The sequence below is a fragment of the Oryzias latipes genome, chromosome 5 (assembly GCF_053564925.1).
Source record: "Oryzias latipes strain Hd-rR chromosome 5, Olatipes_Hd-rR_3.1".
Taxonomy (NCBI): domain Eukaryota; kingdom Metazoa; phylum Chordata; class Actinopteri; order Beloniformes; family Adrianichthyidae; genus Oryzias; species Oryzias latipes.
In genome coordinates, this window is record NC_136241.1 from 5180753 (window position 1) to 5204054 (window position 23302).

Here is a 23302-nt window from a genome sequence, read left to right on the forward strand (position 1 = left end):
TTTAAAAAAAAATCAATTTTTGCTTAAGATAAGGGAGTTATTTCTATTTCTTTTGGCTTGTTTTTTTAATAAGGTTAGTTTTGTTAATGTTAATTAAATGATTTTATGCCCATGCTTAAGACTTTTCTTTCTTTCTCTGAGTAAAGTGAAAAAGTGTCAGAGTGGCAGTTTTATTCTTCTCAAAGTCCCCCTCCAATGAAAATCATGCTTTTTGACTTTTTCACACATACGTGGGACATTTTTCTTTTGAAATAGAACAAATGTACTAAAGAATCATTTTATCTTTGCATTTCTTTTAACTTGCTGTCAATCAAACTGTTGCAAAGACGCTCGGTTTGAATTAATGAGCCTTTGTGATGTCACAACAGCCCAGGAGCGCATGTGCATTGCCCTAGCTCCCTGATCTGCCCCGCCCAGCGTACACAAGCTCGGGTGCTGGAGAAGAGCAGATTTAGCATTGCTGCATTACCTGCACACATTTAAGGTGGGTCCAAGGCTGGAATCTGCTTTTGGCTGCATGTATTTAAAATAAAACTTAAAGTTGAAGTCCCATTTGCTATCCTAGGTGCGTGAAATGTGTTCGCCACGTTTGATTTATCCCCCAGAGGAGCGGTGAGCTGCAGAAACAGCCGCACTCAAGAACCATTTAACCCTAACCGTAATCCTTATTTTGACCCTTTCTTTGGCTCTGTGCAGCCAAGAAAAATGTTCATCGCGTTTAGAAAATTATGTGTGAATACCGGCAGTCACTTTCACAAGGCCAGTGTCCGCCCTGTAACCGGCAGGTCGTGGGTTCAAACCCAGGCCGAGTCATACCGAATACTTTATAAATAGGACCAAATTTTTAAAACCTTGCCCGACACTCAGCATTAAGGGGTTGGATTGGGGGGTTAAGACACCAAATGGTTCCCGAGCGCGGCTGTGTCTGCAGCTCACCGCTCCCCCAGGGGATGGGTCAAATGCGGAGACCAAATTTCGAACCCCTAGGTGTGTGACAGATAGAGGGACTTTAACTTTTTTTCATTTCTTTCATTTTATTTGCTGTTCAAGTGAATTCAACAATCTGCATGTGCTAGCATCAAATCAGTTCAGAGCCACAGCCAGTGCTGCCTGCTGCTGCAATGGAGCCTAAATTCTAACGTCATTTAAAGCATTGTTCATGGTCTTTCAAAATTATTTTTCATCTGTAATATTATTGAACAGTGGGGTACAAATCTCATTTTTGTTTTTCCACAGATTGTCAAAAAAGTGGAAACACAAATATATCACTTTTCACAGTTCCTTTATTTGCTAATGAGAAACCTTTGAGATTAGAGACTGTCAGTCAGTGTTGTTTGTTCCCCCCCTCCTGTGCAAGACACAGCTATTATCATCAGAAAGGGGGGTATCAAGGGTGGGGGTACTCAGCTCAGCACCAACGGCCACGCCCGTATAGAGGAGATTTTGGAAACAGAGACTTCATATTAACAGGAAGTATGGCTTTTTTCAGACATTTAGGTTGTGGGAGATTTAGATTTAAAACATCATGATGGTAATTAAAACACCACTGGGGAAGTTTTTCTTTTTTTTATTGTCATAGGGGGACTTTAAGCATGCTTTTTCCTTCAATATATATGCCTCAAATGGTGTAGTGCAGGAGTGGGCAAACTGCGGCCCGCGGCTGGATCCGGCCCGCCTCCATGTTTGGTCCAGCCCACTGAACAATATCAGAGACCCATGTTTTGCTTGTTTTTTAATCTGGCCACACGATCAAGACGTGACATTTTATTCCACCCTCCTGCAGTCCGTACTCCAACCTGAAAGTCTCGTAGCTTCGTGTTTCCAGGCGGAGAAGGTGCTTTGTTATAGTGTTCGGTCCGGAGAAGGGTTCTGACCGCAGTCCGTTCGGCTGCTAATGGGCTTAATAATAATCATAAAAATAATAAAAGCACCTTTAGAAGATGATCTCGCTCTATGTCGGAGCTCTGTTTGTTTACAACGGACTTCATAAGTTTTATAAAAAAACCAAAAAACAAACAAAACAAAAAAAACAGACTTCATATCTTCTTCTATGGTAGTGTCGTAATTTGTCCAGACCAATCACTATCTGATACGTCATCGGACCAACAGACAGCCAATCACATTATGTGACGTCAGCACTACTCGAAGGACCCCGAACGGTTGTTACAGTCCGAACGGTTATTGTACCTATACCTATTTAGCTCATTCTTTAGAGCAATCATGCTGCCTTTCTTAAACAGCACACCCTGTTCTGTGTCCTGATTGGCTGGAGACCCTGTCAATCAATCTCAGTCCATGCCGTGTCTCCTGTACAGAAACGTGGAGCTCTTCAGATCAGAAATCTGTGATCAATCAGATCTTTGTTTTCATTCTAAGATCCTGGACCTAATTTCTATGAAGGGTTGAGATTTTAAACAAGAGAAAATGGTGAAAATGTTCATGTCTGTCTGAGAAAAGTGTTTTTAGGCAGAGAGGAGTTTTACTGCCATAAACATCTGTTATCATTCTCCGTGGATTTCACCGATCACGGTTACTTTTAGAATGTAACTCCTGCAATAAATGAAGGAAACTCTGTACTGGTGAAAAGGTAACACGGAAATATGCGTAGCTGCAGCAGAAGACACAGAAATGTGCTTTTATCATTATTACTGGATGAGAAACAGACGTGCAGAATGCAGCTGTGACACGTGTGAAGAGCTGCAGCCTTTATTAGGAGTATGACAGGAGAGGATCGACTATTTCAGTTTTTTGTTTTGTTTGTTTTTTGTTTTGTAAATGTATCAGTATATGTTTCCTGAATTTTTGTCTTTGATAATCATAGAGTGTTATTTGGACATTGCTTAATTTCATAAATAATGTTATTTATTTTATTAAAAGGATCATGAATAAGTGAAACTTTATTCATACAGCACTTTACAACTCCTTGAAGGTACTAAAAGGGCTTCACAATAAAAAAGAGATTTAAAATGGGAACAAAAGTTTTAAACTAAAAACTCTAGAATATTCTGTTTTAGAATAAAATTTTCAATCCAAATGTTTTCATCTACATTCCATGTTATATCAATCTCACTCCACACATCTGCTCCTGGTCCGGCCCTTCTATGGAATTTTAGAACCCAATGTGGCCCGCGAGTTAAAATAATTGCCCACCCCTGGTGTAGCGGTTAGCACTCTCACCTCCTAGTGAGAAGGCCCTGGGTTCTTTTGTATAATTTGTTCTCCTCTTGCATGGGAGCTTTTCTTTGGGAACAGGCTGGAAAAAGCATCCCTAGAAGCATGCTCCACAGGTTCTCTGATGTCTCTGAAGTTGTCTCTTGGGATGAATGTGAGTGACCCTGTGTCAGAAGTCAAAGCTCTGTGTCCCCCTCCGGTCACCGGCAGGAGCAGTCTTCAGCTTACTGAATGCACTTCATCTGCTAGCAACCCCAGCGTGCAGTTTCTGAGTGCTGCACACCTGACTCTCATTTGCCAAATTAGTCTACTTAACAACACAAGTCTACAAACAGTCTACTTAATTACTGCAATGAGCCTTACTTAGTGCAAAGTATTGTTTGTGCCTTTATTACTGAGTGTTGTAGTTGGACCAGGGGGGTATTCCAGAAAGCAAGTTATGCTAGCTTGCTGTGCACGTGCATTAACCCAGGGTTACCAAGTCGGAGCGTAATTACGCCAACTCATATCCGGTCTTTTGGAACCGACATACCCCGAGTAAGCAAGTTCAGGCGGATTTCAGCCAGAATTCAGGGTCAAAGTCAGGCTAGTTTAAACATGCTTCCTGGAACACCCTCCAGGGGGGTATTCCAGAAAGCAGGTTATGCTAGCTCCCACGATAAGTTTGAGGCTAAGGAAGTTGATAACCTCAGCTTTCGGTTCCAGAAATGGAGGTATGTTTCAGGGTAGGTCAAGTTACCATGGCAACTCATGCTCTGAACATAACCTGGTCCGGAGCAGGTTTAGTTGAAGCTTAGTTTGTTTACAGAGAGGTGAAACAGCATGGCGTGTCCATTTGAAGATGATTTAGTGGATGAAGAAGTTCAGATAATACTTTTTCCAACATGAGAGGGTGATAAGACCACGTATGGATGTTGTAAAGATAAACATTTTTACTTTGATCCAACTTAATTATTTGCTTCAGTTAAGATAAATCATTTTTTTAGGTCACCTTAAAAATACCACATAGTTTTCAGACAGTTATTTTGCTTTCATTCAAATTAATTCAATTAAGTAGGTGTAACTTTGATGCTGCCGTTAGATCGGCACCGCAAGGGATTCTGGGATATCATTCCCTTTGCCTGTCTGGACGGATTTGGGTTTAAGTGTGGGTTTTTGACAGAATGTGTTTAGTTGTATAGCTATTTTACTGTGTTTTGCCATGTTTTGCCGAGTTATTTTGTCCTACTATAATTATGTCTCTGCACCATGAGTGAGAGTGAAGGAGAGGATGATGATTTTATGTACCACCCCTACCTTAATAGATTGTAATGATAATGTTGGAATATTCTTTAATGAATTTTTGCACTCCATTTTTTCCAGTCCTTTTTATTGTTATAAAAATGAGCATATCTGCCGGCTCAAACTTAGACATATGACAGTTCAAGAAATATAATTAATTAAGATGGAAAAAAGATTAATGGAGTAATGTGACATTTAGTTAGATTAATACGTAAATTTGAGTTGTATAAACAATTATTGAGTTTTATAGACGTAAGAAATTAGGTTGAATAAATTTAACTAAATTATTTGTTACTAATAGAAGTAATATATATATATATATATATATATATATATATATATATATATATATATATATATGCGTCACAAGGGAAATGGAAACAAGATCAGAAACTTTGTTATTTTTCTCGAAGCAGAAACTCTTTTTTTTTGATGATGCAGCCGTATTACTTTTTTGATGGATTTATAATCTTTATCCGCCGTCATTAAAATCTCAGACTCCGTCTCAATTCCGTCTCAAGTGTCCCGCTTTCTTTTTTCTCCACGCGTTTCCATGGTGACTCGGGAATTCGGCGATCCATTGAGAATGTCTTCATGTACTTGCTGTGCACGAGCATTAACCCAGGGTTACCAAGTCGAGCGTAATTACGCCAACTCATATCCGGTCTTTTGGAACCGACATACCCCGAGTAAGTAAGTTCAGGCGGATTTCAGCCAGAGTTCAGGCTTAAAGTCAGGCTAGTTTAAACATGCTTCCTGGAATACCCCCCTGGTACATCGCCTGTCCGTCCTGAGGGAGGATCCCTCCTTAATGTGGACAACCCTGAGGTTTCTTCATTTTCTCCGGATTCCGTTTTTTTTAGGAGTTTTTCCTTACCGCGAAGGAGGGTCCAAGGGCAGGGATGTCCAGTTTAGTTTAGTTAAAGTTTAGTATTTTCCTATTGAATTCTATGCATTTATGATCCTTTTGATTGTATGTTCACCTTACCGGTATAAAGCCCATTGAGATTACTGTTGTTGTGAATTTGGGCTATAGAAATAAATTGTAAAATTGATATTGAAATAACCATTCTTGATCTGATACATCTTTTTAACATCTTCATTTTTTTATCCTACTACTAATACTTTTGTGGTTCACATCTGATTTGTGTCTGTGCAGATTAGCTGTGAGTTCTCCCGGGTGCTTCCTCCCTGAGTTCTCCTTGAGACAGTCACAGCTGTGTGTATTCACTATAGGTGTTCAGTGTCTAAGGACGTGTCTTCTGCTTTTTCTGTATGGGTGGGTCTTGTGTATCTGTTGGAGGTTAGTTGTCCGTTCGTGGTTATGTCATGAACTCTTCTGGACTTGTCTCGGGTCCTTCCTGCTCCTGGGTTTTTCCTCCACTGGGCAGCCGTGACAGTATGATCAGCTTTAGATGACCATCTGCATACGTTATATTAGTTCAATAAAAACTGCATCCTATTTTGTTTTCTCTAGTAAAAACTGCTATTTAATATAAATCTATGTTTAGTTAAATTACGCAGTATGTGCTTTAAAATCTAATGACATTAAAATAACTGTTGTTATAATAAAACTATTAGAACAATTTGATCTTTTTTCTTTCAAAGCCCATTTATAGGAAAAAAGTGTTCTGTATATTTTGATTTATGTTCCCAGTGGTCGTTAATTATGATAATAATAATAATAATACAATTTATTTATAGAGCACCTTTCTGGACACTCAAGGTCGCTTCACAGTACAAAAATATATATATATTATATGATGATGCCGTTTTTAGTCAAAAACAAAAATCCTGTGTTGTCTTTTAGGACATATTTTTTGCAGAGCGGCAGGTGTTCATCAGAAAGTTGCCTCAGAGTTGTGGGCGGGACTGCTTGCACGGACGTCACCCTGTGTTGACATCCCATCATTCCTTCGTTTACACACTCTCTCTCCCGCTAGCTAACAGCCCCTCACACCCCCGAAATAACATATCAGAGCTATCCAGCCATACTGTTCAGAGCCAGATGCCAGCTTGGATGAGGAAAATGAAGACGCACATGGATCCTTTTGTCTCCCAATAGATGCAGGGAGTTTGTGGCCAGCCCACGGCAGTTTCTGCATCACAAACCTGTTCTTTTTCAAACCGCAGATTGGAATAAGGAAAAAATACAGAGAAACACTGTTTTAACCTTAAATTATTTTATAAATCTCCCCCATCATGGGACAAATGCTACAAGAACATGTTAAAACCATTAAAAAACCATTTTTTATTGGAGTGGGTCTTTGTGTGTTTTAATTTGTCAAACCTGACACACACTGATCTTTTTTTTTTTTTGTTAAAGCAGCTCTGATGCTTTAATGGACTTTAATTCCAGACCTGCTAAAATAAAAAAAGTCTGTCTTATTTACATCAACCTTTTTTTTGGAAATTTGCTTGTTTTGAAAGTTAATAAAATAAGAGATAACCTTGTCTTCATTCTTTCAATGAATGAAGGAATGAATAGATTACATTGTAATTGTAACTAAAAGAAGAAAGGAACTCTTTGAACCATGAATGAGAGACGCTCTGCAGGTGACAACAGCTGACTACAGAACACATCCAGATTGTATCTTTGCCTCTTCTTCCTAACTGTCTGCAGAAGAAGAGCAATGACTCCAAAATGCTCTGACTATTAATCATCTTAAGTGACCCGTATGACATGGACCCCGCCATGCATTCCCTCTGGCGGGGTGGGAGGGATTCGTGTCAGCACACGACGGCTGATCATACCGATGAGTAAAACCGCAGCAGGGATATGGACGATGCCTCCTTCAACATCAGCGCTCCTCCCTGCACCTGAACAGATGATTAATGAATGAAGCCACCCTGTTGTACTTAGATCTGCAGAGACCACCCTCACGCCAGCATTTCCACCGCTCACACCCAACATGTCCCAACAGTGACAGATAACAGCTGGAGTTGCTTCCTCTCACTACATGGCATGAGGAAGCTTTCCTCGCACAGCTGACGACCATAGCCATGTCTGCAGCAACCGGAGCATCAGAGGAGGATAAATCTTCATCCCCAGAGGATTTATAAAACGTGTAAAGTGACCAAGAAGCAATAAAGAAGGCGTGTGGTCACAGTAAAAGAAGACAAGATCCACTAAAATGATGAACAGCATCATCAATCCACACAAAAACACAGTGTGTGTTAACACTAAATTTGTACCTGTCAGTGGACCAATCCATACCCACGGTACTAGTATGAAAATCGCTGCGCCTCACAGACAATGTCATTACATTTTTCTGCAGGGATCTTTCCTTAAATGATGGATATCTTTCACTTCTGTGACTCCTCTGCTACTCTCAGACTGAAGTAATCCTACAAATGTTTTATTTGGGTTTTTTTTATTAGTATAAAGCATTAGACAACAACGTCAGGATGTTTTAGGCTACGAAGATCTTAATTTTGTAACTTTTTCAAATTTCAGGGAATTTATATACATTAGTCTTCTTCATAAAAGAATAATCCAGTCACCTCATCTTCCTCTCCCAGCGTGAGATGATCATTCCAGCCACAGTGGTTCTGATGACTTCATTTCTTACATGGCTCAGCATGGCCTGTATTTTATTATTGTTGAAATTCAATAACAGCCCAGCATTTTTTTTCTCGCCGTAACTTTTTCTTAAAGCATCTGCTTATATGTATTATTTTTGGTCAAATTATTTTACCAACCCTTTCCTGATTTGTGTAGTTATCATCTTTATACAAAACATGAATTGAAATGTGTCTTTTTAAACAGAAGCACATCTTTGCCTTGTGTTCATGAAAATTAAAAGACATAACTGTCTTAAATAATTTAATGGATGCCATAACATATTTATTCACATTGACAACTTTCTAACAGCACGGTTGTTAGACATCCAGAATCAAATACTTTTTTTATAATAATAATAATATTATGGATTGGATTTATCTGTGCTTTTCCAGACGCTCAAAGCGCTCACAATGTGTCCAGTTTTCATTCACTCCTCATTCACACTTGGTAATGGTAAGCTAGTGATGTAGCCACAGCTGCCCTGGGGCAAACTGACAGGTTTAGGTTGGACAATAATTCCAACAAACTGGTTTATTTTTAAAGCCTGAATGTGTGGATTTTCAGATGAATGTTGTTGTTTACGCACCTTTCACTTTCCTGTTTAGCTGACTGGGTTTTCTTCTCAAACCCTGGCAGGCTGCTCATGTCCACGTAACCATCCGTCTCATTAGCGGAAGACGAGGCCCGAAAGGGACGCTCAAAGAAGTCTGCGCGGGGTGCCATCCGAGCAGCCCTCCAGTGAGGCACCTGAACGTTCTCGTAGTCCGAGCTGATGGGAGGAACATTCTCATAATCTGAGGTATCTGCGTTGGGGAAGGAGATGGAGCGGGGCTTGGTCAGGGGGAGGGGGGTGAAAGGCACGCGGGATCGGTCCTCGAAGGATTCCACCCGGACCACGCTGCGATTCAGGAAGGCCACAGAATTCCCTTTCCTCCTGCTCTCCTGGTAGAACAAAAAGGAAGAGGCGGGCTCAGGTGAAACCAGAGGCTTGCTAGGCGGCCTTGAGTTGAACTTTGGAGAACCACTAAGGCTGTGCCTGTCAAACTCCAGCAGTCTACTTGAACAGCGATGGCTGGAATCAGCTGAAGGCTTTTTTTCTTCTGTCGTGTGCTTGTTTTCTGTTTTCCAACCAAACTTGAGCATCAGGAAACGTTTAATGGAGGATTTCTTTTTCCTGTGTTTCTCTGTGGAGTCTCCCACTGTGAGAAGTGAGGGAGAACTTTTTGTAATGGGCTTCTTGGTGATGTAGGCCAGCTCAAACGGAGGAGGAATATCTACCAGAGATGTGGGTGTGGACAGGGCACTGGAGGACTGGGGTGAGCTCCTAGAGAAGCTGTCTGACGAGTACAAGGCACCTCTTTGTCTGGGAGATCCGTCCCTGTGGACATGCAGATGTGCGTCCTGCCCCTCCAAAGAGAGGGAGCGCGAGTACAAGGACAGATAGTTAGGTTTTGTTAAGCCCTTGTGCCGCGTTGAATTTAACATGGGGCTGGAGCTTTTTGATGGTGGTCGGAGTCCACTTTTGTAAGACTTCTGGAAAAGCAGGGCTCCCGTATCCCCCATGGGGTTTGTGTTCCGCTGTGACAGAGAGGGTGAGGGAATCCCAGTGGCCTTGCTGGTAAAAGGAAAAACCGTTTGAGCCAATGAAGCAAAGCCTTCGTAAAGACGCTCGTTGCTGTCCAGTTCCATATCAGTTGTTTCATCCAGAAAGGGCGCAATGTGAGCATCTTTATCTTCAAAAACACTGATGTTTGGTGAAAGAAGTTGGCTTTCTGACAGAGAAGAAGTCAGCAAAGTGCCTGCCTCTGTCAGCACAGATTTCTGTCGGAAACTCGGCCGGCAGCCCAAATTGTTTAGTTTGTTTCCAAATACATCAAACTTGGCATCTTCGGATTGATCAAACAACTTCTTCTGAGCTGTCCTCACACCATGCTTCCCACGGTCACCAAAGCCCAAGTAATCCTTTTTTTCATTTTCTGCTGTCTCCTCACATTTGCCATTCAGCACTAAGCTGCTGTTCACGGTGGAAAAACTGTTTTCTGTGAGTTCATCCTCTGGTCTCAACTCTCTGCTCATATTGTCTTCAGTAGAAATGTAAAAGGGCTCATGATCTCCTCCACTCTCCATCACCGTCTCACAAACCTGCTTGTGGTCATCTCCTCTAAAGTCATTAGAGCAGGTGTCCTGCTGGCCTTGAACCTTTTCCTTTGTCTTCTGGCCACATCTCAACTTCAGGATGGTACAAGTGAAACTACAATCATGACCTAACTCTTCCTCTTTCTCCTCTATTACACACTCAGCATCTGCATTCCCTATATTGTCCTCAACAAGGGGACAATGGTCCAGTCTAGAAAGACCTTCTGCTGAACTTCCACTCTCTCTGAGCTGTAGCCATCTTTGCTTTTCCTCTGGATCTTTGCAGGGATGTTGGCACGCCTCCTCCTCAGCACTACCGACAGACAGGTCTTCCACTGAGAGGCCTTCAGTGTCAGCCAGAGCTTCACCTGCATCAAAAGCTTCAGCATCTGTGTCCTCCTCGGCTTTGGTGTCGATTGTTCCCTCTGTCTCCTCAGAGTCAGCTGTGAGCCTGGCCTCACTGAGCCACAGTGTTTCCAGGGAGTCAGCTTCATCTGTCAGAGCATTGTCACTTAATCTCCATTCTTCAATTATTTCTTGAAGTAAATTGTCCTCTTCTTTCTCCTCCTCTGTCACGTCTTCATCCAGGGGTACCTTTGTCACAGTCACTAAGTGTGTTAGTGGAGATCTGAAGATACCAGCCTTCAGGACTTTCTTTGAGGAAGATGTATCTCTAATTCTTTCACAAGACCTTTTATCGTGCCTGTCATCAACATCATCTTGTACAAAAGGCACAATGCCATTACGAATGCTTTCCTGGTTGCCATTTAACAGCACTGAGGCTTTGGGTTTTGGAGCGATAGAGGGTTTGAGACGACTTGTTGACGCAGGAGAGGAGGGCGGCTTCAGGTTGTCGTGACAAACAATTCTTGGCTTGGGAGCAACCGAAGGCTTTGTGCAGTCTGAGAGAACAACAGGAAAAGGAAACTGTAAGATTATGCACTTTAAAATAGACCACAGGTCATTGGTGTGCTGTTCCTGTGACCTAAAACTGGCAAAAGACTGAAATGGTCATGGAATAGGAATAGTTATAAAATAGGGCATTTTATCACAAATGTGTTCCACTTTGGTTTTGCACACTTATCACCCTCTAGAGAGAAAACTGCTCAAGTAACTAAAAAAGTTTGGCTCTTAAACTGCCCAAAACTATTTTGGGTTGGTTAAAGTGCAAACAAGAGTGTTTAAGTAAAACACTGATACAAATCACTGATTTTGTGTTGTTTATTTTTCAGATTTGTACATTCCCACACATCATATTCTCCTATTTCCTCCTATGGTGGATAAAGCTTCTCAAAGAAAACTTTCCAGAAATAAAAAGCGTGAAGTCAATGCAAGTTTTCACGAAATGTGTCATGATTAACAGATGAATCACATCCCATTGGTACAATCCAACCATATTGATCTGTCTGAGGCAAGCTGTGACTCCAATCAACCTATACCATATAAAATTGTTTCAAAATAAAATACATTTATTATATAAATATTGGAAAATACCATTTGGATTGAGACACGGTAGGTTTATTTCACTATAATGGCAAGCGCATCACAGTGGATGACACAAATGGGATGCAGCAAAAACGGATCAGTCCATCATTCTAGTCTAATGTGTGGAAACACTTTGAATTTAGCAAAGTCATGTGACCATCCAGTGTGCTAGAATGTTCTAAGAATGTTCCCTTTGGATTCTTTGGATGTGGAAAAACAACAGTGGACTGAACTTTAGGAAACTAACATGTGAATGGATTTGACATTCATTCTAGTTTACTCATTTGATTGGACACATATTTCATTGACACTTGATGATCTGGAAGAAATCAAAGAATCTGGAAATCTACACTGTTCAGTAGCAGGAATTTTGTCTCTCTTTTTACATATATATATATACTACACACACACCACACACACTGCTTCAGAAGAGGAATACAAAGGAGACTGAGGGATTTCCCTGACTCACTTCCTGTCATTCATGTTAGTGTGGCCCCTAACAGGCCCCTTTACTTTTAGACTTTTAATAAACCAGAAAAAAACGAGTATTTATGTTATGCTCTCTTAAATTAACTTAATCCTGGTTCAAAAAGCAGCTTTCCATTAGACTGTATCCTCATTTGTTAACCCTTGCCGAGACAAGAATATAATTGCGGGGATGAGTGTGCCATAAACGACAATGAAGCACACAGAAACCCCTTACTGCTCTATTACAGAGTTGTGAAAATAACATAAAAAAATATTTTGAAAAACGAACCATCCTACATATTCCACCTTCAATGTTCTTTTCAGATAATAGTAAAAACCAAAAACTCGACCAAATCTTCTGACTTTGAGGCTTGAGTCTTCTGTAGAAATCTTCTCACCTGCGTTCATTTTCGAGCAGCGACCGTCTCCAGCATCCCCTCCGCAAACGCAGGTCCACCGCGCGGCTCCTGGGGAGGCATGTGAAAGCACAATCCCCGCAGCAACTCCCGCTGAACGGCTCTGCCCTCCGCTGCTCAGCTGATCGTCTGCTGCGCATCCCCGCGCGCACAGGACGCACGCGACTGGAAACCAAATCTGCGCACTGAAGCAGCAGCCTGCGGGATCCTGCCGCTGCTGCTGCGGGATCCGGTCTGCGATCACACACGCCTTTGTGTAGGTTTGAAGGTTTGAGGGGAGCTGCTGTGGTGACACATATTTAATCAAATTAAAGCTCTGGAAAAACCCCATCGTGGATATGACCCATTTAAGGACACCACCAGAACAACTTTTTACCAAGACACATTTTATTTATTTAGATCTCTTATAAATAGAAAACAGCTTTTTTTATTTAAAGTAATGTCAAAGACACATTTGGGTGTTGTCTTACCAGAGGGTTTGTGTTTGGGTGCATTTACAAACAGCCTTTTTCGGTTTTGTGGAAAAGAGATCAACTCGTTTTAATTTGAAAATATTTCGGTTAAAAGCATTTATGCTTCCCAGTTCTTTTTACTAAATCTCTCTGATAGAAAACGTTACACAAAAGATAAAGGTTCAAAGTGATTTTGAACGATTTAACTTCATACTCAAACTCATAAATTCATGTAATAGACTCTACGATAACACAAAGACTTTCATAAGAAACTGTGTTACACAGCAGAGTGAAATGGATTCTGGGTCTGAACTAAAGTGGCCTGCATGGATAAACCAGCCTTTTTCCCTGACCGCCCATCTACCCGTTTGATTGCTGCACAACAGGCTCTTTTTTAATACCAAACAGGAAACTGCTCTCCCTGTTTCCTGCTTAACCCCACCTCACATCCTCTGAAGCTCATGGACACACTTTAACCCTGCATTTACTGTGCGCCACTGGTGAAGTAAGGAAAGCTATATTTACTCTTGAATGGTGGTCAGCTGGCAAAGATTAAACAAGGGCAATGATGTGAAGCACTAACAGCAGTGTTGGCGAGGGCACTGACTCTGAGGCCTTCAGTCTCACAGGTAAACAAAGATCAAAAGTACAGGAGTGTCTGATTTGCTTTTCTGCTCTTTTTCTATTTCAAATAAATATTATTTGAAATAGTTAGACATCCTTGTTAACATATCTTCAAAGCACCATCGTGAGCTTTGTCAGGTGATCTTCAAGTGTGTTGTGCCTTAGACACGACTGCCCTTACGGGTGGGTAAGGGCAGTCCGCGGGTGAAAAACGGGTAATCCTGTACGGGGCACAGAGGTGGCCCAAACAAAATATCAAGGTTGTGGAACGCTCAGTGAACAGGCTGCTGTGGGCGACAGGTTGCAGTGAACACTTAAACAACACACAAGGGTCAGTAAAGCTGCGTTCACTCCGCCTTTGGCAATGGACGTTCAAGTGACCACTTCCAATGGTCGTGACGTATGGGTGGTGTCTTCTTTAGCTATGGTCTCAAGGCAAGCTAATTGCCAAGCTTTATGCCAAAGATCCTCACTTTCATCTGCACGCTGACCCTCTCTTTGTTCTGCTTCTCCCGGAATCACTACCAACTTCGTCTTCACCACTGTCGACCACTTGTCATGCCACGGGACACCAATCAAGGTCCAAAATCTTCAGTCATGGCGGCTTCCACCAGACCAGCAGCTCATCCGTGTCATCACCCACCCAAGCCCTCCACCACCACGGCTGGGGCTCAGTAAAGAATGTTCTTTCATCTGTCCTGCTTCTGGGTCCCGCCCCTCTCCTACATTACAGGATTAAAACATGCTGGGGATATTTCCAGTTTGGTCTTAAGAATGGAGCTCACTTGTGGATGGTAATTTCAGTTTCTGATTATAGAACAACAAATTTCCCAAAATAGGACATGATTGAGCTTGGAAATGTTAGGGATGTGTTGTCAAGTGCAGACCTGTTTCCTTTGCAGAAAGCTCTCTGGATAGAAAAGAGAGTGACTGAGTTTGTGTCTTCCAGTATTAACTTTGACAGGTTTGGCTAAGACAAAAAAGAAAAACTGCCTGTATTTCATTATATCATTAGCTTAACATCAACTCTTCTGTGTGCTAAAGCACGAAGGAAAAATTCAAGACCCCTTTTTCCAACAGCAAATGCTGCGACAAAAAGTGTGTCATGGAAGAGTCCAATAATCCACACCAGAAAATCTACCACAGAATGACTGAAGAGGAGGGAGGGAACGCCTCTAAGAAGATCAGAGTCCGATTTAGTGCTTTGCTTGGAGCATCAGAGGCATTTCATCATAATTTAAGGTCCAGGTAATTCAAAAACCTCTGAACTGAAAACTGATGTATCGTCTGCTTCTCCCCACAATACCTGAAAAAACAAAAAAACTGCAGAGTACACTTAAAGCCAAAAGCTTTATGTGTCCATCTCATTAAAAAACATGATATGGTTTCACCTTTGGACCCGCTCTTGTTGGGGCACTAAGGATGTTTTCATTTTTTTCTCATTGGGTCAGGCTGGAGGTGTTGATCTTCTGCACCAAACACTAATGACAGACTCCGGAGAGGATCTCACACACATCAGCCTGTGCATTCAAAAGGTTTACGGGAGATTTGTGGTCTCAGTTCTGTTCCCCTTTCTGAAGCATTAGAACCCTGTAGTGCTTAGTCGGCCCATTATTGATTATTTATTTGAAAAGGGACAGGAGAAGAAAAAACAGTTACGTTTTCAATTTCAATTCAATTCCGTTTTTTTATATCCCAAATTCACAACAACAGTCGTCTCAATTGACTTTGTACTGGTAATTGTAACGTAAACATACAATCAAAAGGATCATAAATGCATAGAATTCTATTGGAAAATATTAAAAATACTACTACGGTGCATTAATTAAACAGACTAAACTAAACAGGGCATCCCTGCCCTTAGATCTTCCTTCGCAGTGAGGAAAAACTCCTAAAAAAAAAGGAATCCGGAAAAACTAAATGCAACCAATGCCATGTCCACAGACCATCTAGCTAAGGGCTAATTTGCAGACCAGGTCCCTGAGACAAAACAAACAATAACAAACAATTAGGGATTAGTTGGTTTTGACGGAGACATCTCCAGTGGTTTAAAGCCCAAAACGGGGAAATAAAACTGTAAGTGTTAGGGTCCCGAGTATTTCTTGACTGAAAGGGGGTGAACCTTTGGTTATGGTCAAGGACTTCCGGTCCGGCTAATGATGTCTGGGCGCCATCTTGTTCTCTGCTGCTAGAGTATCCTGAGAGGAAGAGTGCCCAACATTTCTCAACTCAAGTCTTTGACTAAACTATTCACAACTTCAGACAAGACTTGCCTGCTAGGTTCATTTTTGACTCTGAACCTATCATGGTCTGTGACACAGCAGGTCCTGAACTGGATTCCTAACCGGCATCCGAAAGGGAGTCCAGCACAAAAATCCAAATCCTTATACAAGTCACTTTGCTGAGAAGAACAAAGAAAAGCATCTGATGAATTACCAGCACATTTCCCTGGTTGTTTGTTGAATGTTTATACAGATACAAAGGTCTGGTCCAAAATCAAGAATTACAATTTTAAAGCAGTATTTGGACCTCCGATCAAAGGGTCACTGATTAAAAAAATCTGAGGATTAGGTTTGAGTGGGACAAATCCCAGCAGGGTCTCAATGAGAATGTGTAATCATGTGAACGTCAACAAGGTGTCCTTGAAACAAGAGAGCTCTAATACACCTTACATGTAAGGTTAGGAAAAGGAGGTGTGATGTCAGCTGCAGAGCCTCTTTTACCCCAATCAATTACAAACATGAGGAAAATGAAAACACATGAGAAAAAGCATTTTACAGGCTGTTATTTGTTTAGACATCCCACACATTTGGGGATACAGAGTCTGGTTTTCTGATCTCTATCCAACATGTAAACATTTTAAATTACCAACACAAAAATGTATCAATAAAATGTTTGAGTTCTATTTTTGCATATTGTTGTGCATGACAGTCTAACTCTGTTTGGTCAATGATAAATGCAGCTTTAACATGCAAAGTTCAAAGCCGGGTCACATTTTTCATTCATCTTCTTTCTGTCCCATTTAAAATCTTTGTTTTAGGGGAATAGATTTGAGTCCAAATACAGTATTTTGTGACTTATGTGTACATCAAACAGACACGCCTGCATTGAGGGGTGAAGAGGACATCTTCGACAGCTTGTCTCCATTTTCCCCCTCCATCCGAGGGGGAAAGAGTTTGTCTGCTCGTCTTCGCTCTGAGTGGAAACAATAAGACTGGGCCCTAAAAAGGAACTCCATCTTAATGTACACTTTCCTGTGACTGTTTTCCGTAAATCTGGGACACAGAGGGTGTAGTCAACAACAGATAAAAGATCTTCTGTTGTTTTCTACCTGGGTCTGCTGTAATTCCCCAAAGTAATCATCTTCTTCACCAACACTGACCTCCTTTGTTTTATTAAAAGATGATTTGTCATCAAGAACTAAGCATTTCTCTCTATTCAAAGTCTTTTGTCAGTTTTATAGTTACATTACATTTGAATTACAGTTTTTCTCAGTCGCTTTAGTACAATTCTCAGATCAGAATGAAATTCACAAAACTATTTGTTCAATCTTCACATCATGATGTCACTTGTGCACGTCATATAAGCAGTTTCTCACTTCTTTGAACAAGTTGCAATTGCTTTGGTACATCCATGCAAATGATTATGTACAATTCTCTGCTCTTTGCTACATTATCAATTGTCATGTTGATCAAAATGTAGTACAGTTTTTCTCCATTGGTTTGGCTCATTCCTTGAAACAGAAATTACATTCTCAAAACAACATGGACAAACCTCCAAACCACTTGGCAATTGTTCACAACAGAATGGCATTTCTCATTACTTTCATCAAATTGCAAATATCTTAGTACAGCTTTGCAAGTGATTACAGGTAGGCTTCATTTAGCACAATTTCCAAGTGAATAGATCTTGTTGATCTAAACTGATTGTTGATTCTCAGTCTAATGGTTGTTCGCTCCAAAATGAGTCAGCATCATTTCATTGTGTAAGTCATCATATGCACAATAGTCTGTTCAATTGTCAAAATCAGTCAAGAACATAATACCATGAATACAAAATATGAATCCTTCGGAACATTTGATAAATTTATTACAGCAATTGACAGTCAGGTGAGACTAGAACTTAACTAATGAAGGAGGATGTCCCAGGCCAGTGAGGGGGCAATATAACTATGTGTGTGGCCATATCTGAGAATGGTGTGATCACTCACATCCCCAGTCTTGGCCCATACAATACACAGAAGCTCCTCATCTTCATGGACCGCCTTCATTTTGAATTGATCCCTGAAAATGAGAGATCTTAGGGCCTCACCTACCACTATATGTTATTGTATGGGACAAAGTGAATTTCCACCGTGGCCCACTGGTCAGGGCCTGGTTCACCACTCATCCAAGGATGTTCATAGTGTTCCTACCACCTTACTCTCCTTTCCTCAATCCTGTTAGTAAGTGAATAGGTGGATAGATGGATGGATAGTTGGATGGATGGATGGATGGATGGGTGGATGAGTGAATAGGTGGATGGATGGATGGATGGATGGATGGATGGATGGATGGATGGATGGATGGATGGATGGATGGATGGATGGATGGATGGATGGGTGGATGAGTGAATAGGTGGATGGATGGATGGATGGATGGATGGATGGATGGGTGGATGGATGGATGGGTGGATGGATGGATGGATGGATGGATGGATGGATGGATGGATGGATGGATGGATGGATGGATGGATGGATGGGTGGATGAGTGAATAGGTGGATGGATGGATGGATGGATGGATGGATGGATGGATGGATGGATGGATGGATGGATGGATGAATGGGTGGATGCAACTATTTCAGCAACATGTTTGTTTTAGGAGTAAAGTCGGTGAAATGATGCAGCTCACAGTAGAAACCTGAGGATGACATTAAAGCACAGTAGAGAATCGGTTCAGAAAACATCTGTCTTTTCAGGTCACAGTGAGAGAAACGTAAAGCCTTTAAATAAAACTTGATACGAAATGACTTTGCTTTCTGCAAATCCTTTTCAGTTGCAATATTATACAACAATTCCAAACAATGTTTGTTTCATAAGACCGGCCTTAAAAAATTACTTACTTATTCTTGTTTATTGGTCTATTTTTTAAAACAGGACTTCTATTTTGCTTCACATCCTTGTTGTTTCTGGTGGAAGTGAACTAGTTTAGGCGTTTACTTTTGTGTCCGTTTGGCAAACACGTTTCATGGACACAAAAAGGAGAGGGCAGTGATGGAATCCGCTCTTTAGCAACAACATTAATCTTCTATTGAGGGACACATTGAAATGCATCAGCCTTGTAGCAGCCTGGGATCCAGCAATCAATAGAGGCTGCAGGATCCTGGCCATCGGCAGCGTGACATCTTGGCTGCCAAGAAACGCCGCTTCCTCTCTTTACAACTTCTAATTTAGGCAAAGTCACTGACCGTCACATTTCACCGTCAACGCCTGGACTTTACAGGCAAAGAAAGGTTGACTTTATCATCTGCAGCTGGCTCAAACACAAGTCTTTTGATTAAAGCATCTGTCTTATTATAAAGGAAGTGTTTATATTTCACAATAACAAAATAAATTGACCCCGTTTATTTGAACAGATTTAAAGAGGGTCACTTTACATTATATGTTTGAAATATATCAAAATTTGAAAAAAAATCTCAGTGTTTATAGACGGATTTGTTTAGAACCTGTGAGGAACGAAAAGACTACAAATGAGTTCTCAGCCACTTTTTTAACATTTCTCCTCCATTGCAGGAGTTAAATTTATGTGGCCATTATGAGCGTGGATGTGTAGCTGATATCTCTATCCCGCTTAAAGGAGGTTGTCAGACAACACTGCCCTGGAGACAAAGTGCCCTGCGAGCTCACGGCTCAGCTCAGCTCACACGCCGCAGCGTCTCAAACACATTAGCTTCCCTCCTCAGACCAGCAGCTTGAGGAACTCATTCAACCTTAATTGTTCTACAAGAAATAAAATCAAGACAAGCCACTTCTGAAGTCACAGCTTTTGGGAACAACAGCTTCTACAATTATAGCCCTCAAACCATCATCTGGAATTGTGCTGCTTGCTCTATTTTCCTCTATAAATTCTCCATAAAACCCAAATAATCCTTTAAACACTTCCATAAATTTACCCCAAGTGTTTTAGCCTTCCTCCTTGTTTGGACACAGATGATGTTACTGGTTTGTCTTGTTGGTTGTTGGCGTCTTGTCTAATGAGGCAGATAGTGTTCAATGTCAGGTAACAGACGCTGCCCCCCCCCCCCCCCCCCCCCCACACACACACACACAGACACACTGTCAAATTTCTGCTCTCCCTGAAAGAGCCAGACTTGGAGATCTAATTAATTTAAAGGGATTTTTTTCAGATGATCAACGCAATGACTGGAGATTTTATAACAGTTTGGTTCATTTATGTTATGTAAAACAAATTTAAACATAATTTTCTTTATAACGGGAGCTGTTCTCTAGAAAGAAAAACTGCATCTGATATTTTTTCATTGCAAATCATACCCACTAGAAATAAGTCAGAAATTATGCACATTTTTTTGAAAAAAGAAAAAAAACTAACATTTTCTGACTAATTCTAGCCACTGAGACATGCAAACATTTTATTTTTGCTGTTGAAAACCTTCTTAATGAGTACTTTATTTTTTGCAAGACAAAATCAAGACATGTTGTCCTAACCCTTGTGCTATCCTGTGGGGTCCAGAAGACCCCACCCTTACATTGACGTGTTCTCCCTACCATGACAAAGGTGGATAAAGGTGGAAAGATTTCATGTAATCCATGGACACCGGTGAAGATCACAAATCATTGAAGAAAAAAGGTTCAGAGCACTGTCTAGTGGGTCTAGATGACCCAACTCCCAACGTTAACGTGCCTAGGATAGCACGAAGGTTGCAAGGGTCTTTTCCCTCTCTTAAGATTCAGTTTTTGCTGTTTTTTGCATGATTGGGGGGGGGGGGGCACTCTTTTATTTGTCAAAAACAAATTCTGATGTTTTGGTTGTTGTACTATACTTCTAAGAAATTGTTTCAACTTTTAAATTGTGTCTTAGTGTGCATGTTCTTTTGAATAAAAACACTTTCAGGATCATCTAAATTGTATTTTTTTAAATTGATGTTAAAACACGTTCTGGTTCTTTAAAATGAATAATCGTTTTTTAATCAAATAAATGTCCCTTTTAATCAGCTGCAGCATTTCAGTGCTCTGTGTGTTACAGTCGTTTCATTCTAAGGTACGATTTTGTCTACGTGTTTTAATATTTCAAAGAAAATAAATGCTTTAATTCACATTTGTTTTAGGTTTTATGAATTGTTTTGCTGAAAGCCCACTGATGTGGCGGTAAAGCAGTATCCAGTCAATAACAAGACAAAAATACACCTCACAATAAAAACTCGGGGCCCAGAGATGAAAGTGGAAACCTCCTCCAAAGCCCGTCATTAGAAGCTCCACAGGCCTCGGTTCTGGATCCAGCAGCTGCTGAGGCAGCACTCCAGCAGGCCTGCCATCAAACTCACTGGCACCAATCTGTTTTACTTGTAGCTGTTTAACACAACGCAGCAGGAGTGACATTATGGCCTCATGGCAAGAGGCGCTCAATAGCCGTGGCAACATTAGCTCTCGTTGCACTCAGTGACTCATTATAGCTCACCGTGGGGTGGTGCTGACCCTGGGACCCGTGTCTGTGTGCAGATGCTCGCTCTGTGTGGAGGTGAGAACACATGTCAGTGCAGGTCTATTCACTGATGAAGCATTAAAGAAGACTGCAGCAGCAAAACAGCCCTCGTGTGGGTCACAGTGGGACATTAAGAAACTCAAGCTGTTCTACAGGAACACCGTTTCTTTAGAGTCAGATCGAACAATCTTTGGAATTTCATACAGATCTTTGTTTTCTGTTGTCAGAAGAAAGTTGGTCGAACATATTCACTGGAAAATGATTTTTAAAGAAGATGAAGGGATGTTGGAGGTCAAGGAAAGCTGGATTTTTATTTTTAAAGTTCGCTTCAGCGTTAAAGGAGGTAAACTAAACAGGCTTTGTAGAATCTAAACCTAACACTTTCTTCCAACATAAATGTTTTTTACCTACAGGAAAACCTGCAAACATTCACCATCTGAGCTAATAGCTCCATGGTGGTGTAGTGGGTAGCACTCTGACCTCACAGTGAGGAGGTTGTGGTTCAACTCCTGACTGGGCCTTTTCCATGAGGAGTTTGCATGTTCTCCTTGTGGATCTGTGGTTTTCTTCAGGTACTCCAGCTTCCTCCCACTGTCCAAAAGTATGCAGGTAAATTGATGACTCTAGTTGCTCCTAAGTGTTTATATGTGTGTGATTGTTTGCCCTATGAAGGCTTCAGCAAACCCAAAACGGATACAGTGGCTTTGGAAAATGGATGGACGGGGGGACGGATCCATGGATGGAGGGATGGCTGGACAGAAGGATAGATGGATGGGTGGATGGAGCTCACACCACATCTGAGCTTTAAACCAACACATTTTGTTTGGGGAAATCAGTACGAAGCTAAAACATTATTGACTGGATTTGAAACTTCTCACACAGAAATCCAGTGAAAAAGATCCATTTAAATATTATTCAAGTAATATAAATTCAATAAAATTTTAACATATAAGCCAACCTTTCATTTTCTGACCCAGTGCATTTACTGTTCTCAGCATGTTGATCCTGGTAGGATTAAAAAAATCTTCTTCTTCTCTGACTGAATTATAAGGTTTTCTTTGCAAATGCTAAAAAATGTAGGATTGGCGCACAGATCAGCCAAAAAAATTTCAACAAATAGAGAGGAAGTCTGCAGGAGACCTTTGCATGATTTCAAACACAAAAGGATTTATTTGATCCCATGAATAGATTGCACGGGAAAAGGGATTTGTTAGATCTTACCATGTTGGAAGTTTAATTTTGTGGATAAAGAGGATGCTAATCTCAGGTCAGTGACATGGCGGTTCTTTGCTGGTCTTTATTGCAGTAAATGTCCTCTCTTAGAGATGGACAGTCTCAAAGTAAATGCCTCTTAAAATGGATCATGGGGGAAAATACAAATCTATTCTTTAGATTTGCAGTTTTTTTTTTCCATTTTATGCTTTTACAAAAAATATCACAGAAAAGAACAAAAAATGCAAATGTTTCTAGAATGAAGTCTTTAATCACTACTCTTCTTCGAAAACATTAAAACAAACTATTAAAAACACAAGAATGTACCTTCATTTCCTTGCGAAATGATGTAGCGCCATCTAGTGGAAATTCTTGGAGACAAACTGTCCCAAAAAGATCTGGAGAAAACTAAATATTGATTTGAATTTTTGGATCAGTTTTCCTTCAGAGAAATGACACCACTACGCGTTTGTTTCACTTCATAGATTTTCAGGATGGGGAGGTGAACACCTCATTTAGAGTTTTCCACACAATGATGTCATTAGGTTCACTGTTAAAACCCAAGAATCCTGGAATAAAAAACATTTCAACACGGCATCAATGTCAGCATTCTGTGGGGATAAAAAGCTGATTTAGTCACTAAGTCAGTCCAAGTTCATCATTCAAACAGTCATGAATAGACGACGTCGCTCAACTGATGAGCAGCACCACCTGACCATAGCGCCTTCTGGTTGGTAGCAGACGGTCACATGTTGTAGGAGTCTCAAAGTGTCTTCAGCAGACTGCATCACAAC

The 23302-nt window shown here is 40.9% G+C and overlaps 1 protein-coding gene across 2 annotated transcripts in view; it reads right to left on the reverse strand.

Annotated features, from left to right (window-relative positions):
* fgd5b (FYVE, RhoGEF and PH domain containing 5b) overlaps positions 1-12757 on the reverse strand; it is a 32663-nt gene extending 19906 nt beyond the window's left edge. The window contains exons 1-2 of one of the 2 annotated variants that reach the window (XM_004068556.5): positions 12505-12757; positions 8604-11055 (exon numbers count right to left, since the gene is read on the reverse strand). In XM_004068556.5, coding sequence (XP_004068604.1) covers positions 8604-11055; positions 12505-12514 — 2462 coding nt within the window. In that variant the 5' untranslated portion in view covers positions 12515-12757. The remainder of the gene's footprint in view (positions 1-8603; positions 11056-12504) is intronic. The other variant, XM_020703031.3, reaches the window with a different exon arrangement.
* Between the last annotated feature and the right edge of the window lie 10545 nt (positions 12758-23302).